A 19,371-nucleotide genomic window follows, 5' to 3' on the forward strand; every position below is an offset into this window, starting at 1 on the left:
AATAGGAATAGGAATAGGAATAGGAATAGGATTAGGAATAGGAATAGGATTAGGAATAGGAATAGGAATATATCAGTTCGCAATTATGATATTAAAATGAAATGGAAATCATCATCAAGGCAATGCAAAAAATTTTAAATAAAAAGAAAAACACTGGCCACGCTACTCTTATTTATTAGGTAGTTTTGCAATGAGCTCAGCTACGATTTCTTTTTTTCCCGTATGGTATTCGTATCTAAAATATATTCAACCGCTTCGAAACTTCGACTTTCTGACACTCCGCTGGCCGCTGTGCGCCCTCACGCGACTGTTCGAGTGCAGTTCTGGGATAATGTGGTCGGTCTTTACAAATGGAGTTGACTTTAAACTACTGTGGCCGTAAAGCACAAACTCTCTGGTATCTTCGAGCCTGATGACGGTTTTGAACACTTTATTTTTTGCCGACAGATCTGCCGGCGCAAATTGCAACACAAGTATAAAGGTGAAAGATTTCCTATTTATATAAACGCTCAGTTCTTTCCATAAATTCGTTTTTCATTTCATTTCTGTTTAGCTCAAACGTGCTTTAAGGAATTAACTGCTTCATTCGAGACGAATCCTGCCTTCTAAGATAAAGACTAAATTGCACGCGCACAATTACTGCTCTATAAGTAATTCTTTCGTTTTCCACTTACTTTAAAGTGTCGTTTAAAAAAAAACTAAACCCCAATCGGCTCAAACTAAACTTTTCTAAGAAAACAATTATAGCTGCCTTCATTTAGATATCATATTCTACATGACAATTTATGAGCTATAGCGTACAGAGTAACAACTACAATAAATGCTAGGCATAATTCATAAACATACATATACACTCGGTAGGTGCATATACGCTATACACACACACTTGTTGCACTATAATTGCTAGCAATAACATCATTTCTGCTTAGTCGCATTTTTGCGTTACTAAAATGGTAAAAATTATGCCAGCCAACATTGGTTAATTAATTCACTCCGGCTCATTGTAGCGCACATAAATTCTTATTAGCACTACAAAAAACGATACAATTGGCCAAGTCAAGTCAAGCCAAGCCAAGTGAAGTGAAGTCGGGCTATTGGTGAGCCAGCTTAAAAGAGCTGAAAGCGAAAGAAAGCAGCAATAAATACAACAAACAAACGTGCAACATGCAACAATAACAAGCTGCATATATGTATGTATGTACGAATGTATGTACTCACATACACTAGACGACAAATGAAAGTGTACAACTTTTTCTAATATAATATTAACAATTATTTACATGAAAAATTTTTTGCATTAATTAGTTAGCCTTCCTACTATTTAATATTATTAATATGAAAGTTTGTACATACATAGGTTTGTGTGTTTGGATGTTTGGGGCTCCATCACGCGATAGTTTATGGGCCTGGTTGAACAATACGTTGCTTTTTTTATGGATTGCCACCTTTTGAAAAAGTTTAGTTAAATTAAAAATCTCGCGGAAACGACTGAACGGGCGTAGAACTTGGTATGGAGATATGTATGTGAAATCAAATTCGTACTCACGAAGAAAAATAGGCGTGTAACCTTCCATAATAACTGAAATTTTCATATCTCTCTCTCATTGCATATATCTTCAAATATTTGATAAACTTTAATAAATTACACTTTTATTTAGCAGCCTTAGATTTGTCAATAATTAACGCTAAATTTTTTGAATATTAATTAAAAGCAAAATTAAATACATAAACATTCCAAATTTTCGAACATAAATTTAAATGAATTTTTCATTAGATGATATTAAAAGTAAAAGGTTTCAGGTACAATAAATACTATAATTTTATCTTTTTTAATAATATTGAATATGCAAAAAAATAAAATTTTAGTAAAAAATAAAATGAATACCTTAGTTCATTTTTAAGTGAACTAAAAATAAAAATAAAATTTTTCATTAAAATAAGTTAAATTCATTAACTTTGCACATTTCAGTCTATTCTTTTTTAAAATTTATGAAAGTAATATTTAATGTTTAAAATTTGAGATTTGAATAAGAATCAAATAAATAAATAATTCAAGCAGTTATTAAATATTCTTAATTTTTGTCTATAGTTTGGCTTGTTGATTGATAATAGAAATTAAACAAATAACTATATATATCATGTAATTTAAAACAGTCAAAAATAATTGAAAATTATCAAAAATAACAAAATAATGACGTAATTAAAATAACGAGTTAATTAAATTTTTTTTAAGTAGCGACCCAAATACCTTAACTCGCTTAAAAATAAAATGGGCGCAGAAATAAAATATAATCATTTTTCATAATTGTATAAAAACGTGGGGTGAAACTCGCGCGTATAAGCTAGAGAAAATATAGCTCATCTTATAATATAAACCAAAGTTTCACATTTTACATAAATTTTTTACATTTTACATAAAGTTCACAGAAATTCAAAAAATGTTCATCAAAATTCTTAAATTTTTGTTCTGAATTTCTGGAAAATTTTCGAGTATGCATGTTTGTAGCCCATTCACTTCTAGTCAAATGAGGTGCAAGTTTCAAACGCCTAAAAAATCCCGTTGATTTTTTATCTTTTTTTTCGGTGACGGATAGAATTTCTGCATAAAAAGTTGCAAAATTTTGATAAACATTTTTTTTTTCATTTTTATGAACTTTACATATATAAATTGGGTAACTTTGATTCATATGGTTTATATTATAGAATGAACTATATTTTCATAAATAATTAATGCAAAAAAAATATCTCTCATGAAAATAATTGTGAATATTATATTGGAACGCGGTGTACACTTGCATTTTTAGCCTAGTGTATGTTTGTAGCGACAAAGCAGCCAAACACTCATCAAGCAAAAGCAGACAACAAACAAAAGGGTGACAACAAACTGTAACATCAGCGCAGTTGCAACAACACAACACACATTTACAAATCTCAAATCGCGTTGTCACGCTGCGCCAAAACCAACCTGTGCACTTGTAAGCGAATAAGCACAAATAAAAATGCAACTCCACCAGCAACAAGCAACAACGACAAACAACGACAACCAACTAACTACTACATTAGCAAATGCGACTGTGACCACAAAATGACACACACACATATGTAGATGCGTTTAGATTTGTTCGTCGGCATTTTTTTACGCGCTTTGATTGTTTGTTCATTTGTAAGTTGGTCATAAATTCTAGCAGGCAGAGAGCTATAAACATTTAAGACCCTACAAATTGTAATTTGCACGCTCCGTATGCGAACGCATGAAACGCGTCACAACTCAATTCTTTTTCAATTCGCGACTGCTCATACATAAGTACGTATGTATGTATGTATGTATGTATGTAGGTAGCTATAAATACTTACACACAGACTTAGTTACATACTAGATCTATGTATATGCCAGCGGAGAAGGAAACACACAGGAGCCGTACATACCTATTTATGTACAACTCTAAGTAGAGAAATTCCCAACAAACCTTTTTGATTTGATAAATATTAACCTGAGTGCTTCGTATGTATAGGTTCCTGCGCCACCTGCAACCAATTCATTAAAACTGCATTCTTCATGCCCATTTAGTTCGTTCGTTCCTATTCATCAGAGATCAAAAATAATCCTCTCCGCTTTGAAAGTGTCCCAACATAATTCGTATTATTTAAGAGAAAAAATAACCCTCAACACACAACAGATGATTTATAAGTGATAATAATAAGAGCGTATTCAGGTTAAAAACTGTACATTAGTTGTGATTTTATTCGATTCAATTTTGAGCTCATCATGTGCTACCCATCTTTTATATTGGTGGCAACCCTTTTTAATATTCTTAGCGTTTAAGCTAAATATTTTCTAATACTCTTTCGACTTCTGTATAATTTAAATAAGTTCAGCTTTGCTAAAGATGGCAAAATCTTAAATATTTAAAATATTTTCAAACAAAAAATATTTTTCATTTAAAATCTTGTTAAACGCTTTTCGTGTGACACCAAAATATACATATTTAAATTATCTAATACCCTAAATTCCAGTTGCATTTAAATTTTAGAACGGGTGGCAACTCTGTTACATGTGTAAACAGGTGGCAAGCTTCTTCAAATTATTTTCAAACTAATGTGATTTATATTTACATCGTCTAATTCCCTTAATTCAAAATAAAATTTAGAACAGTTGGCAACCCTCCTACATGTAGTTTAGAAATAAAATATCTTCAAAGCGATTTCGTTTGATATCCATATATAGGAAATTATAACATTGAATTTAACCTTGTTAGGAGCTGTTTTAACTCTCTTTTAAATCTCCACAATCTCTTTCGTCTGACGCTTTTGATTTTGTAAACGGGTGGCAACGCTCTTACAAGAAATTTAGAAATAAAGTTCCTTCAAGGCCATTTTAACTGATATCCGTATCGTAGTAATTCGATGGACCTATTGCATACATTGAATTTAGCTTTGTAAACAGGTGGCTACCCTGTTTAAAATATCTTCAAACTAAAACGTATTTTAATCTTTTTTTATCTGACACCCGTATTGCGATACATATTTAAATTATCTAATTCTCTTCATTAAAGTTGAATTAAGTTTTCAAAACAAGTGGCAACTCTGCCACATGTAGTTTAAAATACAGTTTTTTCAAAGCCATTTTGATTGATTTTCATATTTTAGTAACTCATTTAACCTATTTTATATATTGAATTTATCTTTATAAATAGGTGGCAACCCTCCAGTATATACTGAAGAAATAGAGCCTTTTCAAAACCATGTTGCTCGATACCAATATTGTAATAATTGATTTAACTTATAAATAATTTGGTGTTCCTCATTCACCCACAATTACGGGCTTTATTACTGGCCAATGCAGGGTATCTGAGCATCTGGGCATCCTGGAGTGGTTTACTCTACCCAGTTCAGGGCTCAAATCGTAACATTCGTGAACTAGCAACTCGTCACATAAAAATGCATATTTCTGATTATAGCTGTTGTGAACGTACTGCTCGTCTCGTAGTTCGGTATACGATGCGAGCAGTACGTTCACGACTGTTATAATCCGAAATACGCATTCTGTCTGTCTGTCTGTCTTGTCTGTCTGGCAACCCTCCCATCCTTTTAAAAAGTTGAATTTAAATTACTTGCCAAGTTAAATGAATTATAAAAATATGGGTATCAATCGAAGTCGGTTTGGAAAGGCCTTATTTCCGAATTATCTTTGGGAGTGATGCCACACGTTTAAATATAGGTAATCGTGAATTTCGGTAACTAGGTAAATGTTAATATGTACCACAACATGAAATTCAGATGAAAGAGGTTTAATAAAGTTTTACTTTTCAAAATATTGTGAAAAGGGTTGCCACCTTAAAATAACTTAAAAAGTGAAATGAATTACAACATGGATATCAATCGAAACGGGTTTGTTAAAGCTTTATTTCTGAATTAACTTTATGAGTGCTGCCACATGTTTAAAAAATCAAATTAAACTTGAATTGTGGCAATTATTTGAATGAAATATGGGTGTCAGAACATGGGTGTCAGACAAAGGATGTTAAAGGATTTTTCCGCGCGAAAAAATTTTGAAGAGTTTGAAATTTCGAATTTAATTAAATGAAAGAAGTGGTAAGAAATCTTTAGTTTGAAATTTTAGAATATTTTCGAGCTATTTGACGAGGGTTGCCATCTGTTTAAAATTTGAGTGCACATTTAATGACTTAAACGAATTACTAAAATGTAGGTATTAATTGAAATGGGTTTGGATATTGAGGAGGGTTGCCACGTATTTTAAAAATCCCAATGCAAGACGAAAGATGTTTTAAGAAGATTTAAATTTAAAACCACTTTAAGAAAAAGGTTGCCACCTGTTTGAAAAGGCGAAAGTTTTAAGAAAACTTTTGCTTGAAAATACTTCTGATTAGGGTTGCCACCTATTCGAAAAAGCGACGGCATTTTTTATGAAGGTCATCAGATCTGCACTGTTCCTGCGAATGCCAAGAATGAGACGTCACTAGTTAAAGAGCTTATCCTCGAGATATGAAATAACGTTTTATTTTCTGAAGTTCGAACTTTTTTATTGGAACAAAGATTTCAACAATTATTTGCTTCTGTTTGCTGGGATAGCAGCAAAACGAAGCGATTAGCATTCTTGCATGGGCGCATATGTGTATGTATGTGCATATGTCCGCCATAAGTATCTAAGCATAGTTACGCACTTAAGCTGCGGTTTCAACGCCACTTTCTTAATTTCCCCACCTTCTGCGTGCATACGCAGCGCTGGTGCTACCTTAAATATGGCCAGTGTCTGTCCGTCTTATTAATGCCGCTTAGCTGTAGTACGTTACTATGGCAATCAAATTCTCTAAACATCATAATAAATTCCATTGCTTTATACTTACATACATACACATGTATGTGTGTGTCTATGTTGTAAAGACACGAATACTTAAAATTGCAACAACATTATTTCACACAAACACACAAACACGCAAACACTTAGATATGCGGCTAATCCAACTGGCGTTGTCGCGACATTTCTACTAAGCAAATCGCTTTGACTTCAGCTGGCACTTGTTATTTCACTTCCAATGCCATTACCGCCACCATTGCCTTTGCCAAATATGTATGCAACAAAAAAAAAACAACACATGCTTACTTGCCACAACAGCCATTGCTTAGTTGCAACTCCTTTTTGCATACCTCATCATTTGTACACTGCTGCTGCTGCTGCTGCTGCTGCCGCTGCTTGCATCTCGCCGTCTCCTTATCGTCAGCGCCAAGCTCATCGCACCAACCCACATCGCCATCTTACATTTTCACAGCAATTATTGCTGCGACATATGCTAAAATGGTTGGTTGACTAGTTGCATGAATGTACAAATGTATGTATGTATGTATGTATGTATGTATGTGTGCATGTCCGGTGTTGGTCAGAGCCATTTTAAGCCACTCATAGTTGTACATATGACTGCAGCTGCATATCACCGCCATGCATCTGCATAAGGCGCATAAGCGCGCGCACGCACACACATGCATACACTTGCACACACATGCACATACTTGCACACATTCGTTCAAACTTGTACACTTTTTGCCAGTGAAATATCATCTGCAATGATTTTTTACTGCCTGCGAGGTGATTTTTATGATTCCTTACACACTCACCTTGCAGCTTGGCCATCAACTGTGTGTGCTTCAACTCTCTCTCTCTCTTCCGTTTCATGCTGCCAACTCGCCTACAAGCAGCACACACTAGTTCTTTTCGCTTTGAGGCTGCTGCTGTTGCTGCTGTCTGTCTGTCTGTCTGTCGCCGACAAGGTGTGGGTAAACTAATGTCATTGCATTGTAGAGTTCCAACTTGCAACACTGCTGCTGTGACTGTTGCGTCTATGAATTGCATTCAAACATAAGGACTCAGGTGTTTTTTTACTATCTACTTGCACCACTCGGCGGCAATCGGTTGTGGCCACGATACGCCTGCTGTTGCATTATGAGTAGACGTTCTGTGTTGACTATGGCATAGTTAATGTTGCTGGTGTTGCACGTTATAGCAATAAATTAGTTCGTTATGTTTATGCGCATTTTATGGCGTCTAAATTAGTTGCTATGTAGTATGCGTGCGCACACACTTTCACATATGTACGCTGGCTGGCATCCTGACCGTGGCAAATTCTACGCTGTGCTCGATTATATTGGTTTCGAGGTTTGAAGTTTTTGTGTGATTTTTTGGAGTTGTTTTTTTTTTTGTTAATTTTTTTTTTCGTATCCGCGCGATAAGCAACGCACCCAAATCTCTTCGAAATGGGATTCCATTAAGGATTTTGCATTGCTTATGACTTGCATGCACATTTCTTTTTTTTTTTTGTGCCACACCATCATACAAATGTACGTACGTACGTATGTACGTGCGTGCGTAATATTAATGCGCACAAATGTTCATTTGAGCGGCGTAGGAAATGCATTTTATTTAATGCATTACGTAGGTATGCAAATGAATAATTCCTGTGTGGGTAGTTTGGGTGTAAAGAAAGAATTCTGTAATGGTGCATATAACAATTACCCGATAGCATTTGGCAAAAAGGCGACATCAGGAAGAAGCGATAAGCTTGATAGTCTGGCAGATATGTTTTTTGTTTGAAAGTGCACTTTGGAACTTTTCTACTCAACTTACTTACTTACTTAAGAGCATGGTTATTATAGCGCCTACTCAAATTGCAGGTTAAGTTGCTTTAGCAAGTCGAATTTAGGCGCACTGCGTCGTGGTTAGCCGTCTCTGTATCCTTTGAAGCTTGGACATCGCTCCTGATAGCACTAATGCCAGCTTAATTACATAGCTCTAAGCAGCTCTTACTACGCTCACCCTCAAGAAGTGAGTGTGTGGCAGGCAGAGCAGCTGCAATGAGGGCCAAAGTTTAAGGAAATCGTCAGCGTAAGCACTTAGGCACTTGTCGGTTTTGAAGGGGTGTTTAGTATTTATCCATATATTAAAACACTACCATAAGTTTGGCGATTCTACTGGAACGATTTCGAAACAGGGAAACACCATTGGAAAGGTATTTTTCAGCGGATGAGTAGAGTTTCAAAATTGGTTGAAAAATACAGCCCAAATTGTCGTTTAAAAATGTCTATACGTATTTGTTGTTGCAAACTGTGCAATTTGAGTTGTTTTCGCATTTTGTTTTAGTTTTTATTTCAAATAAATGTAATAAAGATAAATGTGAAGATGAAGATGAAGTAATAAGTGATAAAAAACGTTGAAGATAAAAAAAAAAATAAAAAATTTAAGGTAAAAATGAGATGCATATGAGTGTTTCCAGCGGAAGGTCCACCACGACTAAAAATAAATGTTTTATATCTAACGTATTTACGGGCCGATTTGTCTGCTTTTTAAAATATATACTGGCTATGTAAGTAGAATCATGGTTGCATAAAATGGTCTTCCTAGGTGATGCCAAGGTCGAGATATTTCGAAAAACCGTATTTATGGTCCGATTTGGTTCGAATTTGGCGTATGTGGTTGAAACATAATAAATCATAGATTTCTAATAACTTGACCCTGTATTGGCGCTGAAGTCAAAATATAAAGTATATTCTACATACAATACAATACATATTTTATTTGCGTTGAAAATTCATTTAAAAGCAATATTAACAAAAATATAACGATGGAAATTTATGTCACGTGACGCCACGTCACGTCACGTTTCACACTTGGGGTTGTAAAAGAGAATTGAAACAATTTGCATTAATTCAAAAAACTCTAAAAACAACTAGAATTGCTCCAAATCATATTAAAATAAGTTTCATGAAAATAGCCATCCACAATTCACAGAGTTTTGCGATTTTGTAAGAAAAGAAAAAATCAACTTCCATTTTTTGTCACGTAAGGACACTCTCTTTAAATGCTTATATTTCAGGACCAAGCAGTTCGATTGATTTCATTTTTCGGTTAAATATAGAACTAATTATGTGCTATACAATGGCCCAAAAAAGTTAAAGAAAACAAATGGTATTCCTTTTTTGTATCACATTGAAATCGTACGACTGTCACGTGCGCCACCATGGGGATGCCCATATACACATTCATAAAAATTAAGGTAACTGAAAAGGTAAGAAAATTGATTTAAATTTTTCGATAATAATCGAAAATAGCGATTCATCAAAAATTTACTTATCGAAATTTAACGTGTTATCCATTTCTATTGAGTTATCGAAATTTACCGAGAAACGGAAACTTAATTGTTGAAATTTACAGATAGTTATCGAGTTAAAAAAAAAAATTATCGGACTATCGAAATTTGCCAAGGCATTTATTGAATTATCAATATTTATCGAGTCATCGAAAACTTTAGAGTTATCGAGTTAGCAAAATTTATCGTACTATCGTAATATATGAGTTCTTTCAACTTAACGAGTCATCGATATTTGTTTTTAGTTATGAAACTTGAATGGTTGTAATCGAAATTTATCGGTTTATCGAATTGAAGCTTTTCGAATTTTCACACTATATTGAGTTATCTAAATTTCTAAGGTTATATATGTACTTATAAATAAATATCGACAACATTGATAAGAGTATGACTGAATGCATTGTTAACAATTATAATATAAGAGTACATATACTATCGATAATAATTTCGATACATAAAATTTCAATTAAATATAACAATAGTGATATCGATAATGTGCTATGTAACGGAAATGCTCAACTTGGATCTTGACCTGGTCATTCTTCGAATTAATCTGGTTTTGCCTACGAGTCTAACTCCATTTTTGATCCCACTTAATACCGCAATATGCCACAGTGCAGCGCTGTTTTCAAGCAGATAATTGCTAACGGTCGAGTACTATGGGCAGTTGGCAAATACTTTAGCGCAAAGTAAAAGCGCGCAGAGAATTTTTCAAATATTGTATTATTTATGTAACAAAAAATATGGTGGAATTATAAAATCTGTAATGTGGCTGAATAATATATCAATTTCGTAAATAAAGAAATAATCCAAATATAAAGCAAATTTCATGCATAACATTGCATAATTAAAAAAAAACAACAAAAGCAGACAAAATTGCAAACAAAACCCACACTTACCTTAGTACTCGCTGTTCGTGGCGCTCCGCCCAATGCAATCGCATACACTTCCACTTCGTAGGTGTCCGGTCCGGCATCACGATCCAACTCCTTTGCTGTCGACAATATGCCAAGTTTTGTGTCAATGTCAAAGAGGCGGTCGACTTGCTGCACACCCGCACCCGCACTCACACCGATCGCACTCGCACTCACACCGATTGCAGTCACATTCGTCACATAGTACTCGATTTCGGCGCCATTCAAGCGTGCACTCACAGTCAAAATACTCGTACCGGTCGGCTCATTTTCGTACACTGATCCGCTTTGTTCGCGCTGATCGAATGCGGGCCCCGACGCCGTGCCCGCTGTTATAATCGTTATGTAGGCATCGGTGCTTTTACGTTCGCTCTGCACCGCTTCATCGGTTGCCTTCAGAGCCAACTGATAACGCACCTCCGGCTGGTCGATCACTTTGCGCAATGTTATCGCACCCGTATTGCGATGCAATTTGAAGAGTTCCACATTGCCGCTTACCATTTCGTAGGTGACCAGTCCATTGCTGGACGAATCGGCATCACGCGCCAGCACATGCATCACTGGCACACCGTCACGGTAGTGATGACTTTGGGCGGCCGCCATCTGCATTGGCAATATGGCCGCATTCATGGACACAAATGTGGGTGCATTGTCGTTAATGTCCTCAACGATGACGGTCACAAGTTTCTCAGCGGATAGTTGTGGTTCAGGTTTTTCTGCCTGATCGGTGGCAACGACCGTGAGACGGAAAGTGTCGATGGTTTCGCGATCGATTTCACGCAGCGTATGTATGACGCCGGTTATGTTGTTGATGCCAAAGTGTCGGCCACCCGGCTGCTCGGGGTCTTGCTTCGTAATCGCGTAGGTGATTTTGCCATTCAAGCCGGAGTCCGGATCTTCGGCGGTTATGGTGACAATAGGTGTTTTAATGGCAATACCTTCCTTAATTTGCCGTACAATGGCTGTATTTGGGAAACTGGGTGGATTGTCATTCTCATCCACAACGTTTACGGTGAAGACGATGGTGTTCGCTAGACGCGGCGTACCGCCATCAGCAGCTGTTATATTCAGATTGTATACCGTAGTATCCTCATAGTCAAGCGGCTTGTGCAAGTACAAGCTTCCCGATATGGCATCGATGTGGAAGGTATCCTTACGGTTGCCAGCCGTTATGCTATAGGTAACCTGGCTATTGACGCCCAGATCTGAGTCCGTTGCACGGAAACGCATCAGCTCCGTGCCGATGCCGCTCGTCTCCAATACAGACACTTCGCTCGCTGTCTGCGCGAATGCGGGCGCCACATCGTTCTCATCCAACACCTCCACTGTAATGGTGGTACTTGCGCTCAACTGCCCGTTCAATGCTGCATCACGCGCCACCACTGCCAACTTATATGAAGACTGCTGCTCGCGATCAAGCAAACGCGCCAATGACAGCTGTCCTGTTGCATCATCCATGGCAAAGCGTTCCTCCTCATTGCCGGCAACAAGTGAATAGTAGACATCACCATTGAGTCCCTCATCCGCATCCACCGAATAGACGCGCATCACTTGCGTGCCAATGCCAGCGCCTTCGGAAATCTGCACGCGGTAGGGAGCGCGCACAAACTGCGGCGCATTGTCATTGACATCTGTAATGATTATCTTCACCTTGACCTTGTCGTGCAAGCGCTGCACTCCATTGTCTGAGACGACGGCCTCCATCTGTATGTAGTTATTGCCATTGTTAATACCATCGCCTACACCCACTACACCGCCAGCCGACTGCCCATTCGCTTGTCCACCCACGCTGGTGCTGCTGCGTCGTTGCACAAGCTCCTCGCGATCGAATGGATGTAGCGTTTTGATGAAACCATTACGCATGTCGATGCTGAAGTCCTGCTCCTGCGATGCCAGCGTATAAATCAATTCTGCGTTGCGTCCCATATCACGATCCGTTGCCGTCAGCTTGCCGACAAACGAATCGGCTGGCTCATTCTCTGCGATGCTAAAGGTGAAGGTATTATTTGTGAATTGCGGCGCATTATCGTTCTCGTCGATGACATGTATGATTACCGGTACCACAGACGAACGCGCTGGCATACCGCTGTCGTGGCATGCCACCGTCAGCGCGTAATAGTCGCGTTCCTCCCGATCCAACTGTGCGCGCACAAACAAATAACCATCAGGAAAGACGCCGAACTTCCGCTCTGTATTGCCCTCGATTATGTCGTATGATATCCGCCCATTTGCGCCGAGATCCGCATCGCTGGCGGCTAGCGCAAAGAAGCGCGCATTCACCTTGGTCGATTCGCGCAACGATGTCTCGTACGATGTGTGATCAAACACAGGTGTATGATCGTTGACATCGGCGATGAGCACGTCGATGGTGTGTCGCGTTGACAAGGGCGGCGTACCACCATCTGCGGCCATCAACTCCACATGCAGCAATGTACCGGGTGCTGCGCGCAGCGGACGCTGCAATTGCAGTACGCCAGTCGCTTCGTTGATGCGAAACTGTTCGTCGGGATTGTAGGTGAGCGTGTAGGTGACACGGCTATTCATGCCTGAATCGCGATCACGTGCGCGTGACAAGTAAACCTCTTGACCGACAGCCGCGTTCTCGGCCAACTGTATCTCACCGTCACGATCTTGTGCAAAGATCGGCGCATTATCGTTCAAATCAGCGATCGCAATGTTCACAATGCATTTGCCATAGGCCAGGCCAGTGCGCGCCATCACAGTGAGCTGATACTGCGCCACCGCTTCACGATCAATGCGGCGCGCCGTGCGAATGCGACCAGTGCGACGATCCACCTCAAAGTTCTCATCCGCATCGCCATACACAATCGCGTACTCGATGTTGGGTGGCAGTGTCAATTTGCCAGCATGTGACTTCACCTGCACCCGACCCACCTCGCGACCCACCACTGGCGGTTGTTGCTCATGATCTTCCACAATTTGAAACTCATAACTGCCGTATGACTCGAACTCGAGCAACTCCATTTTGGATTGCAATACAATCTCAACCAATGCATCTTGTTCGCTTAGACGTTCGCCGCGATCCTTTGCCGAAATCTTCAACTTATACAATGCCTTCGGTGAGTGGCGTATATCGCTGCTGGCGGCGGTGGCGGCAGCGATGCGCAATGTTATCGCGCCACTCCATGTATCGACGACGAAATGCCCATCGCCACCTGACTCCAGTTGGTAGGTAATTAAGGCATTATCGCCCGCATCACGATCACTGGCAGTGACTTTCAATAGTGGTTGGTTGTTGTCGCTGTTGTCGTTGTTGTCGTTGTTGTCGCCCGCATCGTCAGGCAACGCATAAAAATAATGACTCGGATAGAACGTTGGGCTGTTGTCGTTGACATCCTCAACGTTCAGATAAACAGTAGCTGTGGCCGATTGTGGTGGTGCACCCTGATCGCGTGCGATCACAAAAATCTCATAATGCGCAATTGTCTCACGATCAAGTGCACTGCGCGTCGTTAATTGGCCAGTGAGCGAGTCGAGCGCAAATTGTTTCGGATACTTGCGCTCCACACTGCCCGCCAGTGTGTATGTCACCGAGCCGTTAGTGCCTTGATCGTGATCGGCTGCCGTTAGCATGGCGACCAATGTCTGTGGCGGCGTATTCTCGCTGAGTGTAACGTTGATTTGGTGTTGCGAGAATTGTGGTGCCTCATCGTTTTCATCCAGTATGGTCACCTTGAGTTGTGTGTACGCCCACTTCGGATTTGGGCCGCCATCACGTGCGGATATGCTCAATTCCACGCTGTCTTGCACTTCGCGATCCAATGTTGCCTGCGTTGTTATCAAACCGGACGCTGTATCAATAACAAACCATTGTTTATTATTACCCGAAACGAAATCGTATGAAATCAATGCATTTACGCCGGTGTCCTCGTCGGTGGCGGTAATGGAGGCAACGTACGTGCCTGCCGGTGCCAATTCACTCAGCACCGCTGAATACTCGCTCTTCTCGAACACTGGTTCATGATCGTTCACATCGTTGACATGGATAATTAGGTGCGCGGTCGCCGTACGCGATGGTGTACCTTTATCGATGGCGACAACTGTCAAATTGTACTTGCCAATTTCCTCGCGATCCAACACACCATTAACGCGCACAATATCGAAGGACGGTGTCTTCTCCAGGCGAAAATGACCCAACTCATTGCCCGTTATGATACGTAAGCTCGTATCGCCATTGAGGCCCTCATCCATGTCCACTACAGAGACGGCAGCAACTACACTGCCATTCACCGCATTCTCATCCACAGTCGCGTATGTGCCAGTTGGCGGAAAATATTGAAAGCGTATTACAGGGTCATGGTCATTGGTGTCCAGGAGGTTCACCGTAACATAGGTGCGTCCGTCTTGTCGCGGAGAGCCGTGATCGCGCGCGAATACCGTAAAGACACAGCTCTTCGGACAACCGGCGCCGGGGCGTACGAAGTTCTGGCAATTCTGTTGTGGACAGCTAAGTAGTTCGGTGGTGGATATGATACCGCTCTCGGGATCAACAGAAAACTGTTGCTCAGTGTCAGCTAGGTAGTAGGTGATTTTGGCATTGTCACCCAGATCATTGTCCGAAGCCATAACCTGAAGCACAGGCGAGCCCGGCGGCACGGATTCATTCAGCGAGACGATATAGTCGGAGTGATCGAAGATCGGTGGATTATCGTTCACATCGACAATGGTAACATTTACCAACAGGTAACCGTATTGCGGTGGCTCACCACCATCACGCGCTGATATGTTGAGCTGGTAGAAACCGCGCGTTTCCCGATCCAAGTTACCCGTAGTCTCCAAGTGAAGGTAGCTGACGTCACCGCTTGGATTCGTTGTCACAGCCAAGCGGAATTTATCCTCCATATTACCATCCACAATGTGATAGTCGTCCGTCACACTATTCTCGCCAATATCGCTATCAGTGGCCGCATCCAGTAGCAGACGCGTGCCGGTAGCCGCACTCTCAGAAAACGATACTGCTATGCTCGGTTCGGGAAACTCTGGAGCATTATCGTTCACATCCAGCACAATGATGCGCACCTCAATCGGATAGGTGGGCTGTGAGGAGAGCACCACTAAATCGTAGCGATCGCGTATACCTTCACGATCCAGCACCACATTCGTTTTAATCTCACCCGTAACCTGATCGAGCGCAAATTCACGAGGTGGCTCATTAAAGCGATATGTAAAATCGGGTTTGGTGGGTATAAAGCCAACTACTGTACCGCGCGGCTGTCCTTCTAACACCTCAAATTGTGCGCTCGTATCGACAGCGCGCGACTGCATTAGGCCGCTTGCGCCATCACCGCCCGCCGACGAGCGGCGCCGGGGAAAGGCGAGCACGCTGTAATGAGCAATGGGTCCGCCGACCACACTCGGACCGAACATACTACCATATGCGGCGCTCAATGACTGCGACTGCTGTGGCTGGCTGTGACATGGCAATGGCAATGCGTACAACGCAAATGCGAAGCAACAAGTGGTGATGAGTGGCCAAACGGCACTGCTTAAGACTAAATTATTTTGGCGGCGTTGAGGTGACGCTGCTGCGTACTTTGTAAGCTGTCGCGCATTAGCGGCATTTTGTGGCGCTCTTTTACAGTCTTCTAGTTGCACTTTGCTTACTTTCGCCGCGTTGACTTGAGCGGCGCGTACAGGAGTGGTGGCGACGCTGCGGTGGGGGATCGGCGCTAATGTAAACACTTTTGCGGCGGCAACGGTGATGGCAGCGGCGGCGGCGGTGGCGCACTTTGATAAACGTATTGCTGCTGCTGTAGTTGCTGTTTTGGCTTCCGCTACTCCTCTGAGCAAATGCGTGTTTCGTGTATGCTTATTTCTGTCGGCTATGGTGGTTGTGCTTGTGCCGATGGTGTCTGTGCCGGCATTTGTGGCACTCACAGAAATGAAGATATCGCTACAATTTGGCTGATTTGTCATGCTGTAAGTGCGCGCATAAGCGCTCGTATTCACGTCGTCTGTGGCCGTGACCAGTTCGACGACGTTGCCGTTGCCGTTGCCGCTTGTTCGTCGTCGTCTGTCGTCGTCGTTGTCGTTGTCGGACGTCTTCTTTCTTCTCAACGTCTGCAGGCAAATATTTTGTGTTCCTGCAACGCGTCATAATGTGGCTGCGACGTGGAAGACTACCAACCCACGGCAGTTCTTTACACGTCGCTGCTGTTGATCTAGTAGTATAGTAGTGTTGTTGTTGTGTTGTTGTTGTTTCCTTTTTTGTTCGTTGTTTGTCTGCAGCGCGCTGATGGCCCTTCTACGGAATATTGCCCGCTTTTGAGCGTTGCTTGCACCTTCTGGAATTCGATTTTGTTGCAAACACTTAGTCGCTGCTTTTCTTTGTTGATTTATTTTTTTTATTTGTGTTGGTTGTGCTTTAGTTCTCGTTAATTTTTGTTGTTGTCGTTCTGTTTCTATGCGCTGTGGAATTCGCAAACTTGCAGCCATTAGTGTACCGAACGCGATAAGTTCTGGCAATTGGTTTCATTTTATTCCTGCTGTCCGTTGTAGCTCAGCGATCCTCACTGCACTGCTGCAATGAGCATGATGGCGATGATGATGATTTGAACTCAATACACATACATAGATACATACAGACGCATAGAACACTTGCACGTTAATATTTGTATTCAACTATTTTGCACTTATGCTTTTACATACCTACATACATACATGCACTTTGAGTAATTTATGTTGATGAGGGTATGGCGTCGTCCGTCAGCATTTTTTTCTTTCACCTTTTTGCACTGCGCACTGGGCAAAGGGTTTTTTTTTTGATTTTTTTTCTCTTTTTTCGCAAAAAATTTTTTCTCGCTTTGTTATTGAAATTAACACTTTTTTGCACTTAACACTCTTGCGTTAGCAGCGCTATAATGGCGGTGACAGGAAGCCAGTGACCAAATGGACGACGGATGCCAGTGGTCGAGCAATTTCAAAATCTGCAAATTAAAAGAAAAGAAGTGAAAAAGAATTAGAAAAAATTACTAAAAAAAAGTAATAAACTATTTTCAGCTGAAAATTATAGTAAAATATTTAATGATTTGGAGCAATTACAATTATAAACAGCGCTCTAAGCTGTTTCTGCTACTACATCAGTTACATATCAACACACATAAACATACATACATACATACATTTGTGTTGTATACGCACACCACCCCGTTTTCACCTTTACAAAATCTAAACAAGCCGCATTGCGTAGTCGAACAGCGGTCGGATCGTGTAATGTAAGCGGTCGTCAAGCAGTTATTTACTCGTAAGTTCGCTGGGTAAACCACACAAGTTGGCTGCGTGGCGCTATGATTTTACACCGCTATAAATCAACATAATTAACACCAATTCAAAGAGTCAATTTATCGCTGCATAAGCGCTTCTGCATGTGCACACATACATGCATATGAAACTAAACAACTAACTTGCAATTAAGGCTTGCATTCGCCAAGCGCAACCGGAACTTGTGCCAATATGCAGTGTTTCATATTAATAAATAAAAAAAATGTATGTTTAGAATGAGCTTTGCCTAAGCCGCCGTTAGATCATTTGCAGCGTATATTTAGCTCAACAACATACATTTATATAAATGTGTATGTATTTTAGGGTGGCCCAAAAATACATTTGTAGGAAAATGAACTTTTTTGAAATTTGAAAAAATCATTAAAAATAATTATTTTTTGATCGAATACGACTATTTGCCTTCAGAAGTCTACTACTTCATTCTGCTCAATTATTTCTGTGGGTATGTGGTAAAAAAAAAAATTGTAAATAGGGTTACCAGATGTCTGAAATTAAAATTATTTAAAGGCTCAATAAAATAATTAAGTGCCTCCATCAAAACTAAAAGCATTTGAAGAGATTTAAAAACATTTTTGTACGGAGTTGCCACCTTTATACCCTTAATATGAGTATTAAATGAAAGGGGTTTATGCACTCCCAGCAAAGTTTTTGAAAACACATACTTTAATGCACATATATTTTTGGATAGCGTTGCCATTTATCTATAACAAAAATAAATAAATAAATCATGCTACATGCGGTCAAATAAAATATGAGTTTCAAACAAAAGGTGTTAAAATGAAGTTTTAACTCCTACATATTTCTGGACAGAGTCGGCACGTAACCAAAAAACTAAAATGAGTGCGAGATACCGTCACTAACATGTCAAACCATCGATTATGCAAAAATGCACATTGGATCATTTCACTTAACTTATATAATTACCTCATCTTAGTTAAAAGCCGGATGGCAACCCTATTTAAAAACATGTTAGTCCAAAGCTTATGCGTACACCTTTCGTGTGATATCAATATTGTGGTATTAAATAAGCTTGAATTTTTAATAATCATTGGTATATTTTTTAGAAAGGTGGCAACCCAGTCAAAAATATTTTTTAAATATCTTCAAACGCTTTTAGTTTTGCTGAAGAAATTTAAATATTTTATTGACCATTTAGATGATTTTAAATCTTCAAATATCTGGCAACCCTATTTTTCATAATTTTTACCACATATCTACAGCAAATGTCGAGTAGAGCAAAAACGAATTAAATACATCCATTGATCTGTTCGTGCGTGATGTGGTTATGAAACCATAAAATAACGGATTTTTGTATATAGCAGATAGAATTATCGGATATTAAAACACACATTTTTAAGTTAAAAAAGCATCGATAAAAAGATTTTTTGGCACGATGTAAAATTTATTGGAAACTTCAAAGCCCCGGGTAAATATTAATCGATTTCAAAACAAAAAAAATCGTTCTCCTTATTTTTGATATTCTTCAGATTTGGCGGTGG

General features: G+C 39.9%; 1 protein-coding gene across 1 annotated transcript in view; it reads right to left on the reverse strand.

Annotated features, from left to right (window-relative positions):
• The window catches only part of ft (cadherin-related tumor suppressor fat), a 103,757-nt gene extending 87,058 nt beyond the window's left edge, over positions 1 to 16,699 (reverse strand). Inside the window, 2 exon segments of the mRNA XM_017616512.1 lie at positions 10,556 to 16,570; positions 16,572 to 16,699. Coding sequence (XP_017472001.1) covers positions 10,556 to 16,570; positions 16,572 to 16,688 — 6,132 coding nt within the window. The 5' untranslated portion in view covers positions 16,689 to 16,699.
• Between the last annotated feature and the right edge of the window lie 2,672 nt (positions 16,700 to 19,371).

This window comes from Rhagoletis zephyria, unplaced genomic scaffold (assembly GCF_001687245.7).
Source record: "Rhagoletis zephyria isolate East Lansing unplaced genomic scaffold, Rhagoletis_zephyria_1.1 Rzeph_scaffold_01220, whole genome shotgun sequence".
In the NCBI taxonomy this organism is placed as follows: domain Eukaryota; kingdom Metazoa; phylum Arthropoda; class Insecta; order Diptera; family Tephritidae; genus Rhagoletis; species Rhagoletis zephyria.